The sequence below is a fragment of the Hirundo rustica genome, chromosome 7, assembly GCF_015227805.2.
Source record: "Hirundo rustica isolate bHirRus1 chromosome 7, bHirRus1.pri.v3, whole genome shotgun sequence".
Lineage (NCBI taxonomy): Eukaryota > Metazoa > Chordata > Aves > Passeriformes > Hirundinidae > Hirundo > Hirundo rustica.
Genome location: NC_053456.1, coordinates 10242539 through 10267042, shown reverse-complemented (window position 1 = coordinate 10267042; position 24504 = coordinate 10242539). Strand labels below are relative to the sequence as shown.

Genomic DNA, 24504 nt, shown 5'->3' with positions numbered 1-24504 from the left:
TCCCAATAATGGGATGGGGCTGCTGGGAGATGTTCCTCGAGCGTTATTGCGACAGTACAGGGCGAGATGATTGAAAGATGGCAACAGCTCACATCCTGCCAACAGCAGCCAGAATTCTCTGTGTTACAAGGCCTTTTGAAGGTTTTCTAACCAACAGCAAATTGTTAGGAGCTTACAGACGTCTGCACAAACCAATCATTAAAACTACATGTATATCTTATATCTAACAACATGAGAGCTTGTGTCATATTTCTTATTACTCTGGAACTTTTTATACCTTTCTATAAACAAAGCACAAGGGCTCATTATTAAACTTTTCTATTGTCTTGCTCAGCATATTTTCCTACTTGCTGAGGCCTAACTCTCCACAGCACAAAAACACAGTCTTATTGTTTTATGTCCTCATTCTTGTATCTTTTTAACTTTAGGCCCACATCTGCACTGCTGTGAAAGCTTTCTGCTTTTTCGATTTCCCACACATTTATATCAGGAGCCAAATGCAGTTTGATTTCTGCCAGGTTGGGAAGCTGAATAAAATCAGTGTGGATGAGGTTCTACACATACACAGAAGGAGAAGTTGGCTTTGTTCAAACAATCACAACTAGTTCAGAATCCAAATCTCTATTTTTTCCTGGATTCTCCTCTTCTCAGTCTTCTCTACTTGAGTCATCTAGGAAAATATTCTTACCTATGGAATCAAAGAATACACATCTAACTTTGGTCCAGTAGGAACAGTGAGAAGAATCTGCCTTGGAGTTGCCCAGGCAAATACTCAACTGCATTTTTAAAAATCTATCTCAGAAAAAAAGAAAAAACCCAAGTAACTTGTACTAGCTTAAATTACATCAAATGACAGAATTTCCTGCTGAGATTTTGCTCCAATAATCTTAATTTGCAATACAATACTCTCCTTATGATCTATGTAAAAATAAACTATCTGAAGTATATAAAACTTTGAGGCACTTAGCCCCCAGTGCTGAATTAAAGTGACAATGTTCTACTATTTTCAGATTTACTTTTTCCATTGAGATTCTTATGGTGGAACCAATATGTTCCTATATTTGAAAAGGAAATGCCTGAGATTTGCCTCTGACTTCCAGTAAATGTTAGATGGAAAGGTTTCCAGGCAAGAGCACATCATTATAGTGTTAAATTTAAAAGTAATAATAAAAAAATCTGATTTTATTTTGAATATGAAATCAAACCACATAAAATACTGTAATGAGAAATATTAAAAGCGGGGAGTATGAAGTTTAAAAGGTTCCAGGAAAGGTATGGGAATGAAATTTAAATGACCAATTTAGAATAAATATCATGAAGAAAAATCAAAGGGTGCTTCTCATCAATTTGAGTAGAAGGGGAGTTCTTAAATGCCAGTCAATGCTAAAATCTGATTTGAAGGAGACTGATAGCAAGTGAGCTTGATTTATTTGAAATCCCTGCATTTAAACTGATGGAAATGAAACAAAGAGCTTGGACTGTAAGAACTTTTAAAGATATTTCCCACAACTTATTTGATATGAAAAGAACTATTACATTAATAGCTGCAGCAGAAATGATCCCTTGGAGGCTCTTTATCACTACAGGTGCAGTTGCTGGGCTGGGGTTGTGTCAGCTGGGTAATGTGACAGTAGAGAGGCCACCAAGTCACTGGACACGAGGTGCCACAGGAGCACCTCACTGCCCAGAGCTGCTGCTCGACACAATGGAAATGTGGGACAGCCTCTGGAACCAGAGAAGTTGGCCACCCCAAACCAAAACCACACCCTAACTGGCTAACAAAACCACTTTAAATTTGATTGCAGTTCTCTACATTTTTAAAAAGTAAAACCCCTTTGCTGTCAGGGGGGAACTAATGGAGTGTAAAAGCCATATGCTATTCCAGACTCTTTATACATCTCCCTGTTTTCCATTAGGTCTGCCAGCTCTTGGTTCCAAGCTAAGTAGGGTTCCCCTCCCTTCCCATTGTCAGTTTGCTCAACTGCTCAATTTAAAAATAAAAACACCTTCCTGCACATAAGTTCCAGGGTTGTAAAATCCAATCTCTGAAATATGCCAGTGCAGTAGTAGTTTGCACATAATTTAAGCAAGTGCCAAGCAAGCAAAATAGACATATAGTTTCTTTTGCCTCAAACAATTTATACCTTACTTAGAACTTCCAGCCAGCAAAAAAAAACAAAACAACTGCTTGTCCTTGCATCAGAGAGCACATGAAGTCGATGTGGCAGCAGAACTGTAACTAAAGTAACTTTTTGGGAAAAAAAAACCCAAACATCAGCACAGATCAGGATTTAATTTTCTTTCCAGCTGGTACTGCCAGCTGGAGTATGGGGTTCACACTAAGCAGGTGCATTATGGATGATGTAAACATTGGTCATGTTGGCCATCATTGTTTGTGAAGACTGTTCAACACATATTTAGAACTGTCTTAAGTAAAAACCATTCTTCTCCTTAAACACATTTTAGGTTCTAAATGAAGCTAACTTTGTTCTTGCCTCTCCCGAGCGGGCAGTGAGGGTGAAGCTGCAAAACCCCACCACATGTACTTTAAGAAACAAACAAATGAGAAAATAACAACTAGAGCACATTTTGACCGATTTTTCCAAGATTAACACAGATTCACTTACACAATTTAAACAAGTTGGATAAATAATTGGAAAAACTTGCAAGATCTGAAAACCATCCAGGCCCTGCAATCCTGAAGCATTTTACAGTTCGGTGTCTGTATGTAGCTAGTTTTGTACACACAATTATTTTCAACATTATTAACTTTGTGAGTGTGCTCTGCTTCATACTTACATTTCCAAAACCATAACAATGTTGGCTTTTTCTTCAAAGGCATCTACACACTGGACAAGTTTGGGATGGTGTAGGCAGTTCATGATGCTGATTTCTTCCCTTATGTTTTCTTTCTCCTTAGCAGAATATGCTTTGAAAAATTTTCCTGCCCAAACTTTTCCAGTCTTCTTTTCAACAAGCCTGAAGACTTGTCCAAATTTTCCCCTGAAAATATATAACTATTTCCATAAAATGTTTTTGCAATATATGGGCAACCACAAATAGCAACAATTTACTAAATATTCCAGCACAACAATCTACTAAATATTCCAGCACAATCATTCCATTCTGTAATAAAAATGTCTTAGTATCAAGTGTTATTCTATACTGATGTGCAAGAACTTTTGAATGAATACCACATTTAGAGATACTCTGTCATTCCAGTTAACAAGTCTTATATAGGAGGGTTCAAAAACTGGGACTCCTACCAGGCTTTAATTCAGGTCTTTCTGCACACAGTTTCCTATAGGTCATACACCTCTGAGGGGGCAGAAGAGGGGACATTTCAGGTGCAGGTTTTGGTGAAATCAGAATCTGAATGCTCAAGGCTTCAGTGCAATTGTTTTCCTTTGCTGTAATGTACAGTTCTAGCTCTGTGTTACACTTCTCAGGATTTAGTCATGGCAGCACAGAGGATCCCCTGGCTTCAGCACAGATCACTGAAAGATTATCGTGGCCTGCAGTTCACACCACCACGAGCTGGGCCCCCGAGAATCACAGCCAGGCTAATCACTGACCTTCTCTCAGCAATAGTATTAATGCTCTTGGGATTATGGCTGCTGTCAACAGAGATCCCAGCCCCTAGGCAGGATAATCTTATTACCACTAATGGATATAATGGAAATGCAAGTATACAATGTGTACTTTTTTTTTTTTTTTTAGATAGCTTTTAGGACACTGAAAAACGAATGAATCCTCTAGCTTTGTTCATTTGTGGGCTCCATTTTCCTTGCCAGAAGTACATATAGTGTCTATTTAAAATTATCAGCTAATAGGAGCAAAGGATCTTTATGGAGCGGAGGCCGACGTATGTCAAAATATATTTTTACCACAACAAAGGAGCCCAACTGGGATGTTGAAAGTGCAAGACAAAGAATAAATGCACATGATCTCTATCACTGGCTGCTAGCCTTGGAAACTGTGTGTCTTCAAAAGCACAGCCCGGTACTTACGATCCCAGCCTTTCTTCGATGTTATAGACATCGGACACCTTCTGTTCAGTGTTGATCGTAACCGTCCGATATTCAACCTCTGTTTCTTTCCCCTCTACAAATAAGCATTAAGGACCATGATTAAAATCCTCCAGAAAATGTGGATGAAGAACACAGGTTTGCATTTGAACTGTTTAAAAGATGCATTTCTTACCATCGTCAGATAGATCCGCTTCATCCTCTTTAGGTTCTGTGATGAAAATAAAAACACATGAATAGCTTTTCATATGGGATATGGCACTTACATGAGATAGTCAAATTATTCACAGTGACATGGACAACGGATAGACCCTATGGCAAAGCAGCAAAAGACAGCTGGGGAGTTTGTGCATTAATTTCATAATTAAAATCTCTTCACCACTTCTTCATCAGTATTCATTATCCAGTCTAGTCACCATTTCTGAATAAATCCAGTTCCTGTGGTGTGCAGTGCTTGTCAGTCATACCTGCCTACTAGAAACATCAGCATACTGCATCAGTTCAAAGTAATCTAAGAAATACTTTTAAAATACCTCAGGGAAATAAAAAAAATAATTAAAAATATTAAAATCAGTAAAGCTTCTTTCTGTTCGATGACATTTTTTTCTTGGCTTTGATGTGTCTTTTTTGAATTGTGAAGCCAAAAGTTAGGCAAGTTTGTACATGAAAAGATTCCTTGCAAAACATCGAGACAAACTTTCCAGACTCAAGATATTGATAAAATGTGAACAGCATGCATTCCGCTGAGCATTGTGGAATTCTGTAATCACTGAGGTCCAAAAGGAGCCTCGGTTCTGCAGGCAGACACGTGAAGACAGGTGAACCCAGTGACCTAAGTCAGAGTAAAAGCTGGCCTGAGTGTCCTGATTTTCCTTTCTAATTTTCATGTACATGAACTGCCTGTAGCACTGCTTTTTGCCTGCGGGTGTGAGGGGAAAGGGGCTATAGCTGGAATACATTACTTACATTGCTTGGGACTGCTCCTAAGACCTGTGGCTGTGGCCACTGATTTGAGAACCTGCAAAGGCTGTTTGTTACCTAGTGACTTGTTAATTCTCCTGGAGCTGCTGAAGCTGCACTTTGCCATCATGGAGTGCAAGCATAACCAAGGGATTTATCCCCACTGTGTCAACAGATCCGTGTTATGAAACATTAATGCACTGCTCTGGGCCTCTTAGGTGCTTTAGAGCACAGAGTTAAATGCAGAGGATGAGAAGAAAACAGAAATAAAGGGGGCAGGGGGAGCAGATAGCTGGTTTGAGGCATCACCTTTCACATCCTACACAAAATGCTGCATCTCTGTGCTGGTAGCAAAGACAATCCAGTGGACAAAGTCTCTTGCTAAAGCCTTCCTCTCTTTTTTTTCGTGGGGTTGCAACCCTTGCATATTCCTGCACAGACGAGCTGGTTTGCAGAGATCTACCAGAAGAGCAGGGAGGGAAGGGAGCCTTCCCCACCCGGGGTAGCTGTCCTCAGACCTTCCTCAGCTACAAACCACTCCTGCACAAAGCACATCACATTTTCCTCCCCTTTTAAGGGCTGTGTAAGGGAGCTGCTCCCAGCCAGGCTGCCAGGAGGTAATGTCTGCCAAATACAGCTTAGGCAAGAAGTCAGTGCCCAGTTCTGCAGCGACACTGCATTGAAGCCACGGAGTAGAAACATTTTGGTCCACCAGAGGAAGCCTAAATTATATAAGTGCTACATATCTGAGCTTGGTAAGTGCTGAGTAGTTGTGCTAAAACCTTTCTCAGCAGTGACTCAACAGTACCAAATTTTCCTCAAACATGGCAATGCACGCTTTAATCTCTTATGACTTAAAACCTTGCTTTAGTTTTCTTTAAATGCACAATGAAAATTTAGTCATGCCTTTCTTCACTAGGACCATACTGACATTGCTAACATGTGCTGGCCACTTCAGTAAGAAAATCAGTAATCACACTTCCTGGCAGCCTAGAAAATCCTGGGTTATTCAGCTGAGTGTTTACATAGATGGCAGTTTAAAGTCCTGACTTTGACAGGTGCTGAATACATACATTTTCCACTGCCTTTAATTAAAGCACCAGTTACATTCACACACTTGAAAAATCACACTTTAGATGATTTGCTCTTTTTCCATGCTATCTGCAACACCAAGAATTGAAATCAATAAGCCCTGGGAATTGAGAGCACAAAGACAACCGCCCCCTCCTGCAAAGAGAACACATTTTCTTTTTGCTCAAAACAACTTTTTTTGTTGCCTTTTTTAATGTGTATTGCAATGACTCATACACTTTCTAGCCTTTTGTACTAAATCTGCATCAGAAAATGCTCAGGCTTAAATGGAAAAATAGCTTGTTTGCTTTTGTCCAGTATAGGTAGTGGTTGCTCTAGGAAAAACAGAGATGAGTCAGTTCTCCAACCCTAGAAGGTGTTTGTCCTGCAACTAAAGAAAGAGGGCATTCAAACGCAGGGAATTTTATTATGAAGAGCCAATACCACTGAGCTTCCTTTCAATTTTATTGCTACTCCTAATGTTATTTTCTCCGCTTTGAAGAGAAGGTGCATCTTGATTTAGATTGGATTTAAATCTTCCAAATAGAGGGAAGTAATTCCTCAGCATGCATCCCATTTAGCACTTGAAGATAAATATGATTTACTTTTGCTTGAGAGGCTTACACAGTTGTGTGATGCTGCATCACTTTGCTATCATTTTGTCTTCCTTTAGCAATAAAAGACAACTTCACAAGGGTTATGTGGAACACTTCAAGCTCCAAAGCCCTGCACACATAAATGAAGAGGGAGAGATACAAGACACAGTTCACTCCTCAAAGACAGGAAAAATGGTAAAATTTGTAATACCTGGTCTGGGCTTTTTAGTAAGGTGACTGTCAAAGTCACTCTTGCACAGCAGGTAGATAGAGGTGTGCACAAAAATATGTGATCACTTTCTGGTTTTGAAAAATAATGCTGACATTTATGTGTTTCAAATTTTGTGCCAGTTCCTGAATAATTTCTACAATGATCCAACTCTCCCTATTAGCCCTTTAAGAAGATCTTAAACAAAAATTAAGAAGTAAAAGATACTGAAAAATACTTTAAAAAATACATGCAACTTTAACCGAAAAACCTAAAAAATATTTTTGGCATCCATAATGTTGCAAAACCAACATGCTGAGTAGGATAGCCTTGAATTCACAGTCTGAGCGTACTAGGGAACACAGGGCTGAGGTACACTAGCATGCTGGGATTGAAAGCATGGGAAATACAGCTAGCTGCAAGGTGCCAGTTCATTTTCTGATGCATATTCTGTGCTTGGCTAGCAGCAAGCACATTCATTATTTCCAAAAGCAAATTTGGGATAGTGTTTATGGTTTGTTTTTCCATGGTGCGTCCAGTACAAACTATAATGAATCTATTGGTGTATTTCAGGAAAGCCACCAACCATCATTTTCCAACTGGGCATGGGCTGAATGTGTAACATCTGTGAAAGGTTTAATTTCCCACTACCTGTGCACTGAACTGCAGAATTCTGTCAGCCAGCACTCACCCAGCAAGCCAGAATGAGAATTAGCGCTTACTTTCACAAGACAGGGATTTGGAAAGCCAAATTTCCACACTGCAAGAGTGCAAAACCAATGTGCTCAGACCCCCAAATGAAGTCTATGAAGGACTTGAGCACAGTTATAGCCCAGCACAAGTGTTCAGCACAGAGACGCCTGGGAAGGAGGGTGTGCAGCTCTCTGGCCTCAATGAGGAACTTTGAAGGAAGAGTTCAATTGAAGCGAGATGTTTTTTCCTGTAAGAACTAACCTTCTTGTTTCTCTCCAACTTTCACCAGCTCAGACTCTTGGCTGGGCTCGCTGATGCCGTACACGTTAGCAGCTCGCACGCGGAATTTGTACTCCCGGTCAGCCTGCAGGTCCTGCACGTTGAAAGAGGTGCTGCGGCAGGTGGTGAGGTCCGTCCACGTGTTATCCACCGAGTTCCAGATCTCCACGGTGTAGGACTGCACGGCGCTGCCCCCGTCGTAAGAGGAGCCGTACCACGAGAGGGTGAGCGAGGAGCTCCGTATGTCTGACGCACAAGGAGTTCCGGCGGGCGGGTCCGGTTTGTCTGCAAGAACGTACACACAACGCACGGCGTGAGGATCCGAGGAGCAACTTCCATCAGGGTGTTCCTGGCCCTAGCTCACTGCCCTTCTCTTTCCCTTGCACTGCTCTGCCTCACAGCTATCATTATAGAAACTGTGGGGACTAAAACCAGTCCCAGCTATGCCTGCAATCTCCCACAACATGCAAACCCCTCCTTGGTGATCTTCCGTCGAGGAACGCCCCTGCAACGGTCCCATCGCTGTGATGTGCTTTCTTGAGCTCCCTTCGTCTGCTTCCACACTTCAGGGCCACTGCTCACCTCTCACAGCCTCAGAAAGTGCAACTCATCCAAATAGACACGGGTACAGAAATACCAGAATCAGTTTGTTGGCATGGAAACAAGGCCTTGAAGGGTTACAAGTTTATCTGCCAGCAATATAGTGAGCAAATTCATCTTTGTGCAAGTGGAAGTCTAGTGCACTTTTCAGTAAGTGCACTTTTCGCTTTTAAGTAACTCAAATAGTGAGATTTTTTTAAATCTCATATGCATTTTGGACATTGTTGAGGGAGCAGAAGATAGAAACTTCTGTATTTCCTCAGTTAGAGGATTGCTACTGAAGTCCTTATTTAGATGAGTAGATTCCATATCACCAGAATCTGGTGTGCAGATGTGCAGCCAACTATGCAAACACCTGAGAAAACACAAAAGCCTTGCAGTTATATGAATTTTTCAAGATTTAGTCTGATGATTAATTATTGAAATTAATGTTCTTCTAAGACAGAAAAATGATGACTTTTAAAATAAATTGCTAGAAAATAACTGTGGAAGTTAAGCACTTCAAAAGACTTTTAAGGGAACAAATAGCTTCTCTGGAAATAATCCTCTCAGAAATAATCTAACAAAACCTACAAAATAATGATGATGTTGATGTGGATGAACTAGTGGTGAAAGGTTGAAAGAGAAATCAAAGGATGGGATAAATGAGAGAAAGTGAAAAGAGAAAAAGATAGTGTGAGAAACTACAAATGGTGGTTACACTGAACACGGACTGATAAGATCCTGTCCCATTTTGCTTGTTCAAGCTGCTAATGGACATTATCACTTTCTCTGTAGTAAAGGCAGAGCTGACAAAGCAGCCAAAAAATACTGCCACTTTCTCAGCAATAAAAACATCCAATGCTTGGGGAAGCTCTTGTAGACTGATCAAAGCCTCACTGTGACAGACTATAACCCTCTATACTCAAATTATCATTCCTAGGAAAAGTACTGAGCCGACAGAAATAGCCACAATTTGTCAGAAACATGCCTTTGGTTCTTGGACAGAGGAACCTCTCCTCTGACTGTCGTGTTTTAACTCATAGAGAGGGAAATTAGGACAGTCTAATCTGATCAAGATAATTAAGTATCAGTTCACTATTTGGAAGAGTGCAAGTTTCATTGCCCAGTGACTTCCCTAAAAAAAAAAAAAATTAGTTCAGTTGTGATGAAAAATACATCTCCCGCCACAATTTAAACATATTAGAAGACACGTAAATAAAAATTTTCAAGTACGAGGGAAAGGACTGAGAGGGAGAAGGGAGGTGGACACCAAGTATGCCACTGCATTCAGTATGAGAACCCCCAGGTGGAAGAAAAAATGACTGCCAGAATCAAGATTATTCATTTTGGCAACACTTAAAACAACATTCCACAAGGAGTCATCATTATACAGCACATCTCTTGTTAAACACATGTCAGAGACCAGATGTCCTTAACCTCTGGAACAGCTTATTGTCCTACTTAGTGGTCACATTTTACTCGTCTCATTTTCTGGCAGAAAGGAGGGGGCTATTGGCAACCATGAATTTATAGAGTAGATATATAATGAACTGAATCACGGAGGAGTTACGGGATTTGTCTAAGAAAGAGAGATTGAGGCAAAGATGGGAACTGAATCTTGATCTCCTGGTGCCCAAACAGCAGCATCCACCTTCTCTGTACTGGTCCTGTCCCAGCCTCCCTGGAGCTGCAGGAAGTGAGGATTCAGTGCCCACACCATTTGCAGTATCAGCACATTTGTACCATACCCATGGCAGCCATCAGAGAGCTGCTGGCACGGCACACATGGATTCCATTATTTTAGTTAGACAGTGGCAACAGCAGACCTTGCTGGGAATGACTTTCTGCCCTTCTCAAAATCTTTACAGAAGTGAAATATTCAGCCCTGTGCCTTGTCTCCTTCCCATGTAACCAACACTGCATCATCTCAAAATGCAGATGGAACTTGAATAAGTAACAGCCGAATTATCCTAAATCCAAACAGAACAGAGCAGTTGCAGATAGCAGGAGGGAAATACTTTGAAGAAAAAGCCAAGCTGGTAGTCCATCACCTTACTGTGGCATCTGTTGAGGTTTGTCAAAGCAGCGCAGATTCTCTGACATCTGCTATGCACACAGCCAAACCTGGATGTATGTGTTGCTTTAAAAATAAAGTGTTAGGTTGCTTTAGTGCTGTGCACTGAATTTATATGAAGAAAGTGTGCCTATGTTTCAGTATTTGCAGAGCACGGTAGCCTGCTTCCTGTGCAGGACATGAAAATACACTCTCATTGCTGACTTTCAACACCCTTCTGTTTCCAAATGAAACTCTGGACATGGTTTATCAGTTTCCTACCCCTCAGTTTCCTCAGTGACCTCTCTTTCCATGACTCACCTAGACAACTGGAGTCTCTCTGGCCAGCATGGTTTACAGAAGCAAGGCTTAGGTATGTGAGCACTGCAGAGAAAACATTCATGGCCGTAGGGACATCAGTGGCAAGGGAAATTCTGCATGGCTTTGGACTAGTATCTGCTAGCCTTGGAAACATTTCTATATTCCTAAGGCATTTTTCCCAATAGGCAGAGATGAAAACCTGCAGCCTTGGCTGGACTCTACTGAGCCAGACAGATGCACATTTCTGTTTGGAGTCTATCATGTGCTGCTGCTTGCAGCAGTGCATAAATACTGTAGTAGCTGATATGGGAGATCATAAACAGGAATGAAAGCATAATCTTTGCTCTTTTTTCAATATGACAGATGTATATGTACCATTTTACCATGCTTAGAAATGACTTGATATCAGACTGGATGGTATTCTACAGCTCTGCACATTCAGAGGATCTGCAGATGGTCTCTCCATGTGTCTGTTTTGTTTCTCAGTAGTTTATTCTATGGGGATTTTAAAGGTTACCTTGTATTAATCTGTCTGTATTGAAAGCTAGAATATTTTGCCAAACTACATTCCCTTCTGGAATATGAAATCTCTATCAGCACAATTAACTGCTTCCAGTAAAAACATCCATTGAGTTGAGGAGGGGTGTGGAAGACAAGCACATTTCTCTGTTTTGTCCTTCTGTTTTAGTGTTTACTATACCATTGACGTCCCTGAGCTGTCTCCAAAATTCCACTGCATGTCATGTGCAGTTTTTGACGTGCACAATCACATTTCATACTTAGGCTTATATATAGGGGGCTTTACATTGGCTTTAATGGACCACAATTTTGTTCTTCCTCTTCTGGAACAATCCATAGCTACAACCCTATATGAGAACTGGAAGGAAGGGAGTGCATCCAAAAGTGCACTTGTGCACGTTTTGATAGGAGAAGGAACTAATTTAAAAATCCTGAGCTCTAACTTCAATTTCACTGTTACGTGCACCAAAAGAAAGCCACCATAAGGTATCTTAACTATATGAAACTAGGGGTACTCCAGCCTTGGCTAACCTACAGCACATATATAACCCTAAATCAAGACTTTCTAGATTAGCATGGTCAGACTGGCTGTGTCCACACAGTTCTGCTGAATCTGGTCAGATACTACAAACTCCCATGCCTTTGCACAATAAATCTCCCTAGGAATATGAGTAGGGTTGCCCCAAGCTGGCTTCCAAGGCCTTGGGGCAGGCAAAGGAGCTGGATAAGAACCTAATTTGGCCTCAAACCTGACTCAGGGGCTGTTTGCACAGCAGCACAGAGACTGCATTAAGCTGCTGACATCAGCAGCACAGAGGAAGCAGCAGGAGTGACTCCTGTGTGCTGTGAGCCATAAGCCAAGCAGAGAGGAGTCAGAGGAGGCTGGAGGTGATGTCAAGGAGGGCTCCACTGCTTTGTAGTGCTTTGTGCTCCAGCAAACCAGGCACAGGTTAAAACGCCCTGCTTCTCAACAAAGGGAGGCGTAAATTACCACTACCCCAAAATCAAGGAGGTCAGATTCCAGTTTATTTTTTGTGGTGTGTATTCCTTAGGGCGAATGATAATGTAATGAGCTGGCCCCACATGAAATGTTTAAGCCACTTTTAAGACCACTGAAACGCACACCTGTTATTTACTCTCAAACTGAATTCAGCCGCACTCCCTCCTCAGATAAATTCTCAGAAATATTTTGGTAAACAGGTTTTGATATATAGCCTGAAGTAAACTTTAATTAATTTGTATTTTGCACTCTGAGACACATAAAACATAAGCATGTTTAAATCATTGCTATTTATCAGACAAACTTGACTTGATGTCATTGCCTTTTTTTTTCAGTGGTGTATTGGCTAGAGTGTGTTGGTAATAACATTTGTTGTGGGTTCAATCCCTGTACAGGCCATTCACTTATGGACTCTATGATCCTTGTGGGTCCCTTCCAACTCAGAATATTCAGTGATTCTGTGAAAATTCCATAAGCAAAGGGACTTCCTCTCTTTCTGCAGAGGAGGCGAACCCACAGCTCATCCAGGACACCCACATGACACGAGACTCTGCTATCTAGACCTCACTGCTTTCTCCACATGGCTCACTTTACAGAGCCCTCAGAACACAAGAACCATTCCAAGAGACCAAAAAAGGCAGCAATCTGCTTATCTAACTGAGTGCAGGGAAATGGAAATTGTTCTGCTACTTGCTGTGAGGGTCAGGCTGAGCCAAGGCGAGGCAATAGGGTTTGCTGTGCATTAAGAGCTCACACGGCCCTGGCTCTTAAGCAGAGATATTGTTCCAGCAGAAAGCCTCTGAAAACTGAGAACAGTATAACCACAGGCTCTGAAAACTCTCTTTTTTTCCCTTTCTTTTATGAACAGAGACAGCACTGAAGCAATGTCTCTGAAGCAGTTTTCTTTATCTGTTCTCAAAATTGGTTTGTTTTCTTTCTAAATCCAGTTATCATATTACTGTATAATACTATTATTAGCTATTGTGATATTTGTCTGCCAGATAAAGAACAGACAGAAAGAAACAATTTAATTCCATTCCACAAGCTGTTTAGCCAGGGAAGGTATTTAATATGCTGCAAAAGCCAGTTGAACACTGTCCATGCCGACAGCACTGGCAGAGCTTTCATCTGAAATCCATCAGCAGGAGAAAAGCGAAACCATAAAAGGTCATAACTGAACTCGGCACTATCGCTGACAGGGCTCAGGGTCATGGCAGACCTCGCTGCTTTGCTTGGAAAACTACGCCCTGCAGCTCTTTTTCCAAGGGAGAGGAGTGCTACAAGCAGAGCTATTACCCCACAATACCTGTAACTCATGTACACCCTGTATGTTAGTTTAGGATGAAGTTAAACTAGAAAATGCCTGTGTTTTCCTGCAAAACAACTCAAGAGAAACTGAAATGAACATGAGTTTTCTCCTAATGAAGCAGCCTCCCCAGCAGAGGCAAGGATCCTGTGCTAAGGATTTGTCAGTCCAGAGTTTAAAATCTACACCTCCCCTGTAAAATACACTGCAGAATACTCTCACCACATTGCTCCTCTTTGACAACTCTGACATAAAACTAATTTATTTACAAACTGCCCTTTTGAGACCTGTGGATAAAGCAGCTCACAAATACTGAGGGCCCAGAACATCGCTTTGTGCTGTTGGGGTAACTGAGGCATGGAAGTGTAAAATGACCTTGCCCAAGGACACGCAGGAGAATGGAGCTGGGAACGAAACCAGAGCTCACCACTCCCACGCAGATGCCCTCAGCACAAGAACATCTCCTTCTGCCACAGCCCTAATGGAACAAACAAATATATAATGCATTCTCAGGAGCCTTTTTCTAAACCATCTGCTCCTGAGCCTGAATCAACAAGCTGTTCGGATTACTCATGTGCTGCATGTTAGGTATCTGCTTTGATAACCGATTGAATTCGAGCTCCAAACCTGCCCACTGAAAGGCAGAATAAATTTTAGAGGTTTCCCTAGTAGGACTATCAGTGGATTAGTCTTCACTGGAGTAAGTTTGGGTCCTAGGAACCTCATGTTTGCATGCAGGAGTTGTGATTAATCATTTCTTAGTAACTAGGTAAAATACAGGAATTTTATTGCAATTGCCAAGGTATTTATTTTCTTCCTCAAGAAAAAGCTGAAGGTAAGCATCAGGGCAAAGCAACTATGCATGGAGTTCTACTGCAATTTCTCCTAATAGAAATGATATTGAAGCTGCATGGCCATTCAAGGGATTAACCTGGATTAGCATGCCAGCACTGATGCATAGAACAGTGTAAACTGGTTTTCCTCTACACATTTTTATCTTTCTGTGAAAATTTAGTTTTGTACAGCTGCAGAGTTTTGGCACTGTGCATTAGTGGGAAGCTGACAGTGGAGGTTACTATACTCTTGAATTACAACAGCAACATAAGACATCTCTTCCTCAACCACCAGTGTAGTTGGCCTTTAACCATAAAACCAGTGACAAAAATACTCCAGCAATCCAGAGGAATTTGAAAGGTCGAAGGTTACAGAGCGAGTCCACCCACATATTCTTAGGAAATTCACTGCATTCTTGACCCAACTGTAAACAGGGAATCACATGGATACTGCAAGATATAATCTGATGCTTCTCAAAAGAAGAACTTCAGAACCATTCATATTTGCACTTGTGAGCCGCAATATTCAGTGTCAAAATGTCTATGGCTGTCTCGCTTCACTGTCTGCTTCCCAGATGTCTGCACTTAACTTTTCCAGAGAGGGAACACAGAACCCTGACCACTGGGTCCTCTCTGTCTGAGTGGTGAGCACTGTGCCAGATTTCTCAGGTTCTCACACAATGCATTCACAGTGCTGAAAGGGGCACTGGGCACTGCTGGTTTTACTACCATGTTTCCTTGTAACAGAGTTTTGGGGCAGAAAATAAATGCTAATATAGCTTGCATATATGTGACTTGTGGAACCAGAACCAAGCCCTTCATAGCTGCAATTAATAATCCTACTGTTGCATTCTATGACTATTGGATCATCAGACCTTGTTCTCAAGTAAACTTGTATTTTCTCACTCGTGCTTGGAAAGATTGTGCTCACAGAGATTCTGCTGAAGGCATAGAAGTAACACCTTCCTCACAGAAAGTAACTTCCCCATCCCAAGTCAAGTATGGAATGGAGCAGAGGAGCAGGTATTAGTGAATTCATGTTATACTTCTTGCATGGTAAGTGTGCAACATGCTTATATATGCGTGTGTGTCCTTGAGTACTCGGTTTATCACTTTCCAACAGTGGAGAAGGCTGCAAAACACAGTACATGCACCAGTGCTGAGAGTAATAAAAACACCATAACTTTTAGCTTTAGGCCTCTCAGGCTCTAATGACATTGCTCTCATTCTTTTGCATATATCTACCACAGAGCTTACTAATCACCATGATACTTATATATGTGTGTGTGTGTGTATAATACATATACATATATAGATATACCCATATATACACAAAATACCACATCAAAGACAGTAAAAATCCCAAAGGATTTATAAAAGACAAACCAGGTTGGTCAAAATCAGCCCATAGTTAGGTAGTACATTTATTTCTACTTCTATCTTTAAATAAGTAAAGCCAGCATTAATATCCAAAGTGTTCACTAAACACTGATCATGAAAAAGCCTCTGCATAGTAGGCATGGAAACATGAAGCAACATGCCCAAAACCATGTGGCAAGCTTGTGGCATAGCTGCAGAGCACATTACCTCTCTAGTGCCAGATACCCTTGCTGAATACTGTGTTATTCTTCTGACTCTTTGTCATACCCAATTTTAGCCAGTAGGAAAACCAAGTTTCTTTTTCAAAGATGGTTACAGATCTGGGGCTACAATGCAGCTAAAATGTTCAGAATCATAAATTTTCTAAATATATCAATATAGATCCAATAAATGGCATGAAAGGAATGAATATTCCTTGCTCTCATTGTAAGTGAGGTCTCTACCTTGCCTGAATCAGTCATATTTTACACTAAGCTCATCGTTGGCTCGTTTAACAACACAAGTCCATTTCAACCTGACACTGTCTACTATAAATCATTAGCTCAATCTCACATCAGGCTGCTTCGATTTTGGAGCAGAAACATATTACAAAATCTCCCTAGAGAGATCAGTCAGCCAAGGAAATGGCTTATTTAAGGGAGCTGATAGTAACAATAGAGAAGAGCTCAACATGGACATTTTGGGACCAGTCAACCCTTTAAAAGAAGATACTGCTTAACATGGATGTCTCACAGACTTGCAGGTCTCCCAGTATTATTAGTGCTTGTACAAAGTTACACAATGAATCACAAGGCTCAGCCCTTTGGCTGAGTGTTGTGTGCTCAGCATCACACAATTCTTTAAAAACTCTCCTCTGACTTGTTTATGTATCAGTGCATCTGCTGTGTGGACTGCACACAGCTCACGCTGGAGGCTGCGCGCAATGGACATTTTGTTCATTGACATTCATTAAAGGAAATAAAACCCCTTAGAATGAAGTTGGGCTTCTATCAAGAGCATGATTTCCCATGGACCAAATTGCATCAAATCATAAGCTATTTAAATGCTTTAAGTGTCAGAACCCTTGCACAGTTCAATTAAGATTGTAGTTGAGGCCTGAGTATGACAGTTAAATTTAAGACTCTGAGAGTTAAATTCAAAGGAAATGCAGGGTATCTTTGTTTCCCTAAATGTCATTATTAAAAATAATCTCTACAAATTGTACTCAGATAGAGTTTACAATCTAGGACTCAGGGTTTAAATAATACCAGGATCATTTCTGATTTGAATCCTGGCAGATAAGCTCAATCCTTTGTCCTCCGATTGGAGGTTAAGTCAATAATTTTTTTTTTTTTTTTTTTTTTTTTTTTTTTTTTTTTTTTTTTGTGAAAAAGGTCTTTGACAACTGCAAGTATAAAACCAAGATCCAGGATGGTCTTAAATATCCTCAGGAAGGTCTTCAGACCTTCTGTTCAAAGCAGGATCAGCTATAAGGTCAGACAGATTGTTCAGATGCTTATCCAGTCTGAACTTGAATACCTCTAGGGATGGAGACTGCACAACTTTGCTGGGCAACCTGCTCCTTGACATGTGTTACAGTCTGAATTTAATTTGAGAAATGCTTATTGGAGTCTTGAGAAACTTGCCCATCAGCAAGATGACTTTGAAACCTACATGATTATAAGAGGTAATAATAAAATAAATCCATCTTTATGTCCATATTGATTTCATTTTATATTTTAACAAATGTCTTTGATTTGCTAAAGTTCAGAAGAGCCAAGCCTGTTAGCTAGCCCTTCGAGAAACACAGCTCTGGGTCTGCTCAGACACGCTCCTCCAGCAAGCAAATGTTCTGTATTTGTAGTTTCAATGCATTCAAGGCTCAGTTGTGCAGTGTGGTTAAGCAGCAGCATTTTCAGCACACAGCACACACAGGATGTGCCTTTTCTCAGTAAACTTACAGGGAAGCAGGTCACACAGAATTTGGAGCATTATTATAAAGGGCTGAGGCAAACAGAGCTGATCTCTAGCACCGAGACTTTCTCCACCAATGCTTGTTATGAAAGCGGGGTCAGGGCAGGGGGGCAAGTTTCTTCCCAGTACTTGGGATGGAGCAGAGAGAATGGACAGGCGGGAACTTAAGACTAAGGATGAGCTTTGGTAGATTCAGAAATCTCAGTTTTGCATATTCAGAGAAATACTGCTTCCCTATTTTGACTGACAGGCTTTAGAGAAAAGTACCTTCCAACTTCAGTGAACATTTGACACCTTTAAAGGTGCAAACAGAGTGAAGGATTTTATCCCAGTAGTGGGATTCTAACCCCCTTCCTAGAAGGAAGACATTTTTGCTCTCTTTTTCCACATTTTTGAGTGTCCAGATGGAAGAATCTGGCCTTAAAATGTATGTGCAGGAAGCTGGGAGCAGTGAGGCCTTGTCATGCCTTCAGCACTGCCGACATCAGCAAGATGTCTCACTGAAGAGCTTGGCAATTTTACAAGACAGAATTTACTCTTTTTAGTTGGAAACAGAGAGCTTGTCATCAGCCAAAACACATGGCAAACTCCTGCACATTTTAAGGACTCTTCACCCAACTCTCCCAAAAGCATCTCTGGGAATCCCATGGTTCCCTGGCACATTTCTTAGGGAAGAGCAAAGTAGGAGGCTGAGATGTAGCTTTATAAGGTTATAGAATTCACAGACTTTCAAACGAATTAACTCCAAAGGATATAAACCAGTGACTTATATAATAATGAGTCAAGGCTCACACAGTAACAAGATAATAGGAATTGCTGGCCTTGTGCAGCTAAAAAAATTCATTTTGCCCAATAACCTGCTACAATTAAGCTGCCTGCAGCAGTTGCCTAGGAAAGAGTGAAAAGGAGGGAAATGAAGAGAGCAATTCATTTCCGGCTGTTCTTCCAGCTGCTAATCGGCTGTGTTGGGGTTTTGCAGACGAAACCTGTACTCAGATCAATGTATACGTTTATTCAAGGACCAATAGTGTTCATTTTTAACCGAGCTGTACTTCTGACCTGTACAACCCACTGTTGGAAGGGGCAGTACAATTTATCTGTGCATCATGGGAAAAATACTGATTCTGTTTTCTTCTGTTCTTGAATTCTCTGACATGTTGCTGGAATCTACTTGATATTTACACTCATCCATTCACTTGTCTTTTAACTGCAATTAAAGCCACAGACTAGATGAAAGGAATTAATTTAATTAATTTAAATAATCAGGAAGCCTCTATTGACAATATGTAGAACAACATGCAAATGAGTCACTTTCAGCCTGCTTCAGTGGATATTGTACCTGAGATTGTACTCATCACCATGGAATTAGGAATTTTTCCAAGTAAGCACAGTATAGCCCTACTGATCTTGCTTATAGTCCTTATTACAATGTCACTGTCTGTTTTTTGAAGCATGAGCTTTTATTTCAGTCTTCTAACTTAACTAATTATTTTATTTAACCTGTTGCATATCATTATATAAAATGCAAATGTAGGCTGATGTCTGAAGAATAAGTATATACATAAAATATTACGGACTTACCAACAACTGTAAGGTTGACTTGTGCTTGTCTGCTGCCAAGTTTGTTCTCTACAACTAGGGTGTAACATCCACAGTGTTCCTGCTTTGTTGATGATATTGTTAGCTTGCTGCTGTTTTCAGCATTCTCAATTTTAATATATTCATTTTCTTGAATCTGCAAAATTAAAAGAAAAAATATGTGATAGATTTCTTTGTATCTGAAAGAGCTCAAAGCACAATACAGTGTTATCACATTAAGTGTTATCTGCCGATAACTCTGTTACAGAAGTGGGTATGTGCAGCTGGTAATCTGTAATCAACACAAATCATCTAGAAATGCAGTGGAACATGATAATGGCTCCAGTCCTGCAAAGGCCACAGGGAGCACTGGCTTTGCTGGAGCCCCACTAAGGAACAGAAGTGTCACTTTTTAACTTCTCTTTGAGAGGCTGAAAGTGCAAACTGTGCAACTGCTGAAAGAACCAAGTTTGGTGTCACGTATCTTAGGGAAACCACAGTGGAGCAGGGATTTATCCTTAGCTCAGCTGCCATTCCCCCCAGAGGCCCAAGGTGCAGACCAGCCATAGCTGTGACTTTTGTCCTCTTGTCTAACCAGGCTCATTCTGCACTTCCACACAAACCAGGGTAAAAGTTTCTTGGCTTTGAACAACTAAAGACAAAGTTGTATGAAATGGAGATACAACACTACAGCTGTACAGAGAGACATTCAAAGAGCAGATGGAGCTTTCCTATAGTGTTTTAATTTTCTGGAGAAGCAAAAATCCAAATCTCTGCTGAATACAATAGGCATGTTATGAACTAGTTTCTCATTGAAACAGAGCTATCATAGCATAAATGGCCAAGGTGACTTAGATTTTAATCAGCATTAGCCTGAGACACGATTGTTTTTTAAAAACCTCATAATGCTGCACTGCAATTATAGAAGCTGTACACTGTGTTCTTATGAAACAGACAACATAATGTCAATGCCCTTCTTCCTCCCACCACTTCCTTCTTAGATAAGTGACTCTTCCAAGACATTCTGAGAATTTAATTAAAAATGAAGGCTATTTAGTTTGCCTTATCTTGTCCCATATATTCAGAGGAGAAGAAATCAAAAGTTTAAGAACAGGACTTTCCCTGCTTTTTCCTCAGCTGAGACAAAACACATGCACTGCTATCTGCCCAAAAGTAACTTTAGAGAGATTATCCTACAATAACTCAAATAGAAAGTTAGCAAATGGGATTATGTAGGGTAAAATGATATTAAAAGTTGTTCCACCCTGCCTACACACTTCTGAGATTCTAAACTGTCTTTTATGTTTTGCTTCATTAAAATTAGTCAAGGGGTGATAGTAGAACTAGATCTGGATTATTCAGAGAAAGCCAAGAAAGGATAAAGAGACAGCCCTGGAAGGATGCTCAGTGGTTTTGCAGTGACAGTGGGGAATATGGGTTGGATCCATGGGATCCTGTAAGAAAGTCACTGGTTGTGGTTAAGAAGCTTCAGCAGCTGGCAGTGTTCAGTGATGGACTCAGCTAATAAAGTGGCTTTCCAAGGCTTTCCAAGGCTTTCCCCTCTTCAGCTCAGCATAGTTCCAGCACCCCTCCACTCCACTGCCATGGCAAACAACAGCATGGGTCACATATTCAGGACATTCCCTTTCTTCAAGCAAAAGATACTCTTTTGGAATATGCCTGAGAGAGGCCACTGTGGCTCCCCTGCACCTGAGGGGACGTGAGGAGGAAGCTTGGAGAGGATTCTGGAGCAAAGAGCAGCAGGGCTGAAATCACAGCTCCCCACTTGCTGGATCGGCTCAAATATCAACTACAAGCAACTCCCAGTAAACTGTCAAAACACATGGCTGGTTTTCAGTTTTAGGACTGGGAATGGAACAGAGTTGAAATCAACCACAGTTATAGAAAAGGAAGAAATCCAAGCGTAAAACAATATGTGGTGAAGTGTAAGTGTAAAATAAAGCAAAACTATGGGGCAGCGCAGGACACAGTAACTGGCTCCTCTTTTAAATTAATAAATGAGAGACTGCTGCCCTCACTTGTCCTCCTACAGTGTTTGGTAACCTTCCTGAAGTTTTTTTTTCTTTTGTATCTCATTCAGAAGAATGAACAATTTAAAAGTTTTTGTCATTTTAATTTATGATTTTGCAATACTTCACTTTGTCTCATAGTGGAGAACTAAAGAAGAAGGTATAAACTTGGTAAAAATAGCATTTTACAAAGGAGAAAATATTTGAATCACAGGTTATGGATCTCATATGGCCATTAGGAGCTGTTAGTCCCTGTTATCACATAGATCTTGCATATTAAAAAGGCCTTAAAATCTAGGTAAATAGGATTGTTGTATTCAACAATGAACTCCGAATTCTGCACAAACCAGAAACTCACTTTTGAGGGGTACATTTTACCTAAATGATAAGACAGAGCTTAAGAAAATCAAAAACTGAATGTCACTGAAGCTTCTGAAACCTATTTTTTGTGGAAAGCAGGGGTTAATTCCAGTCTTGAAGCTAATGAAATTTAAGGAAATATAAGAGTTCAGGAGAAAACCCACCCTTTCCCCTAAAGTAAGAGGTTATTTGGAGTTAGCCAGGATGGACTCTAGAACACCCTTTGCACTAACAAACTGTTTTGAATTCTTTCAATTAAATGCTGACATGTCTGGATTTAGAGTCTAAACTTCCTTCTAGGAGGAGATGTTTTTATTTGTGTTCTATAGAGTGCATAACAAGTTCAGAACGAAATAAACAACAGCAGCTACAGTGGATATTTGCTCTGTCCTAATGTGACACTTCACCTTCCAGTCTGAACTTGCATATTGGGTTATTTGATTTAATGTGACTTTAAATAGCCTTGTTAAAGCAACTCTCTTTAGACACTGCACTTAAGAACATGTGATATAGTTTGAAGTTATAAATTCAAGTAGAAGGTATTTTAAACCTAGGGAGTGAGAGCACTGATGGCATGGATTGCTGCTGTACCCTGTATGGTGACATTTGTGTTGCAAGACAATTCACTCAAGTTTCTTATATGGTAGTCTGCCCCTCTGACATAACTTTAGACCCAGCATCAACAAAGAAGAGAGAAAGGAGAGAAATGTCCCCTGTGACAGATGCTTTTCAGATACCTGTATCTTTCCCATCACTTGTCCTTTATTTCATGGTCTAAGGCTTTTCACAAAGAAACTATCATTTGTTCTCGGAGGGGACAGACAGCAAAGGGTCTAAACTGTAGCGAGAAAGATTTGGTTTGGGCATTAGGAGAAAAATTCTAACACTATGGCTATATAAGCCCTGCAATAATTTGCTAATAGAGGCTGTGAAATCTTCATCAGTGAAATGTTTGTAGAGGTGAGGAAAACATCTGCAGGAACAACATGGACTTTGCCAGTTCGTCAGGAAGGGAGATGGAAAAATGGGAGATACCATTGGTGTTCCTTTCCAGCTCTGCTTTTTCTATGATTGTTAAAAGAGACCAGAAAACAAATTACCTGCTTACGGAATTTCATCCAGGTGCAAGTTATGGGTGCTGTTCCTACCACCTTGGCAAACAATTCCACTGATTCACCTGCACGGACTTTTCTGTCTTCTGGGAACTGAGTAATCTGAGGAGGAGCAGCTGAAAGGAAAGAATAAAATAAATAAAACATCCCTTTAAATGAATATAAGTTTTCTTAAAATTCAAAACACATACATTTCTCAGCTCAACTGCTTCAGAGTAGCATTTGAAATCCAGATTAGCAGTTATCTGTTGCTTGCAATGAAAAAAATTATGTGGATTTATTAATTCTAGGGGATTGAGCCAAGAACAATTTACCCATCCAAAGTTTGCTCATGCAAGACCAAGGCAACCAAAACACAAATACACTGGCAACTACCACCAGTTCTAAATACACAGCTTATGAAATTTTGTTGTGGGTTTTACAGAAAAATCTCCTTTTTCTTTTGAAGCTTTTGAAGAAGAAGACTTATTTTTGAAGAATGGCTCCAGCTACCTTCTTATCAATTTGCATGTGCCGAGGGGGTCTGCAAACCTGCTCCCTGAGGTCATCAACAGAATTCATAAAATTTAAGACTCAAGATCTGCCTATGAGGATTCTGGCTTCGGTAGCCAGATAAACATTATATTGCACAGAAAAATCATGAGAGACAAGACAGGAAATTGATGTCTTTCTCCATCACACGAAATTTTGCCATGAGCAATGATGGATCTTTTTGTTTGTGTATCTCAGTGCTTCCTTTAAACCTTGCAGTCCCAGTCATTCCCCTCTTCATGGATCAGGCATTCCTCCTTCTCTTCCCTCTCCCTGCCTGAGTATCAATAGATGGCAGAACATCTCCTCCTGTCAGTGCTCCTTCCTGTCTCTCAGCTGTGCTGCTGAGTGTCAGACCCCTGGGAGCTGCTAAGCACAGATGCCAGAAATATCATAGGCTGGACAACTCCAGGGTGAAACCTATAGTGTTGCTTATAAAGCAGCAGGATAAAAAAAATTGTTCTTGTGTGTGTGTATTGGAGGGGAAGGGGGCAGACTTGTGGATATATTGACAGAAAAGGTAAGAGGCATTCCGTAATATTGCTCACTGCCAAATGTAACACTCTTTACAAAGCACAGGGCTACTGGGCATGAAAAAGTGCTTTCTTTTCCTTGTCAAAGTAATTAAAAGAAAGCGTGTTTCTCCTTGCTTTAGACTTGATCTTTTAAAAGTGTTTTTGTTCTGAAAATATCTGAAGGAAACTAGGTATATATCTGGCATGGAAAGCAGCTTAAACAGTTTACAATTTTGGTGAAGTCTTAAGACAGTGAAAAGAGGTTCCTATAGAGAAAACTTCCTCATAACTTTAAACATACATAGCTTTGCCTCAGAGACTGCAAACACACAAACAGGTTAGCATAATGCCAGTGGTGAGGAAAAGTAGATTCTATCACCTTTTCTGTGGTAGCTACTCGTGCAGAGGATTCTGTGATACACAGAAAAATTTCTTTCACAGAAAGACAAGGGTTTTTTGTGGTTATGCAAAAGGGCAGAAGTTACACACTGCTGAAACTTCATAGGATCTTGCTACAGTCCATCTGAGAGTAACTGCTTTGGATGCTCATAATTTAATTCTTAGTACAGTGCAAAAATTTGACTTACCTACCATTA

The 24504-nt window shown here is 40.5% G+C and overlaps 1 protein-coding gene across 5 annotated transcripts in view; it reads right to left on the bottom strand.

The window, feature by feature from the left end:
• Positions 1 to 24504, bottom strand: part of MYLK (myosin light chain kinase) — a 197198-nt gene that overhangs the window by 23097 nt on the left and 149597 nt on the right. For all 5 annotated transcript variants that reach the window (XM_040068945.2, XM_040068948.2, XM_040068946.2 and 2 more), the window contains 6 exons: positions 22851 to 22978; positions 19364 to 19517; positions 7818 to 8120; positions 4204 to 4239; positions 4011 to 4104; positions 2800 to 3003 (listed from right to left, as the gene is read on the bottom strand). In XM_040068945.2, coding sequence (XP_039924879.1) covers positions 2800 to 3003; positions 4011 to 4104; positions 4204 to 4239; positions 7818 to 8120; positions 19364 to 19517; positions 22851 to 22978 — 919 coding nt within the window. The remainder of the gene's footprint in view (positions 1 to 2799; positions 3004 to 4010; positions 4105 to 4203; positions 4240 to 7817; positions 8121 to 19363; positions 19518 to 22850; positions 22979 to 24504) is intronic.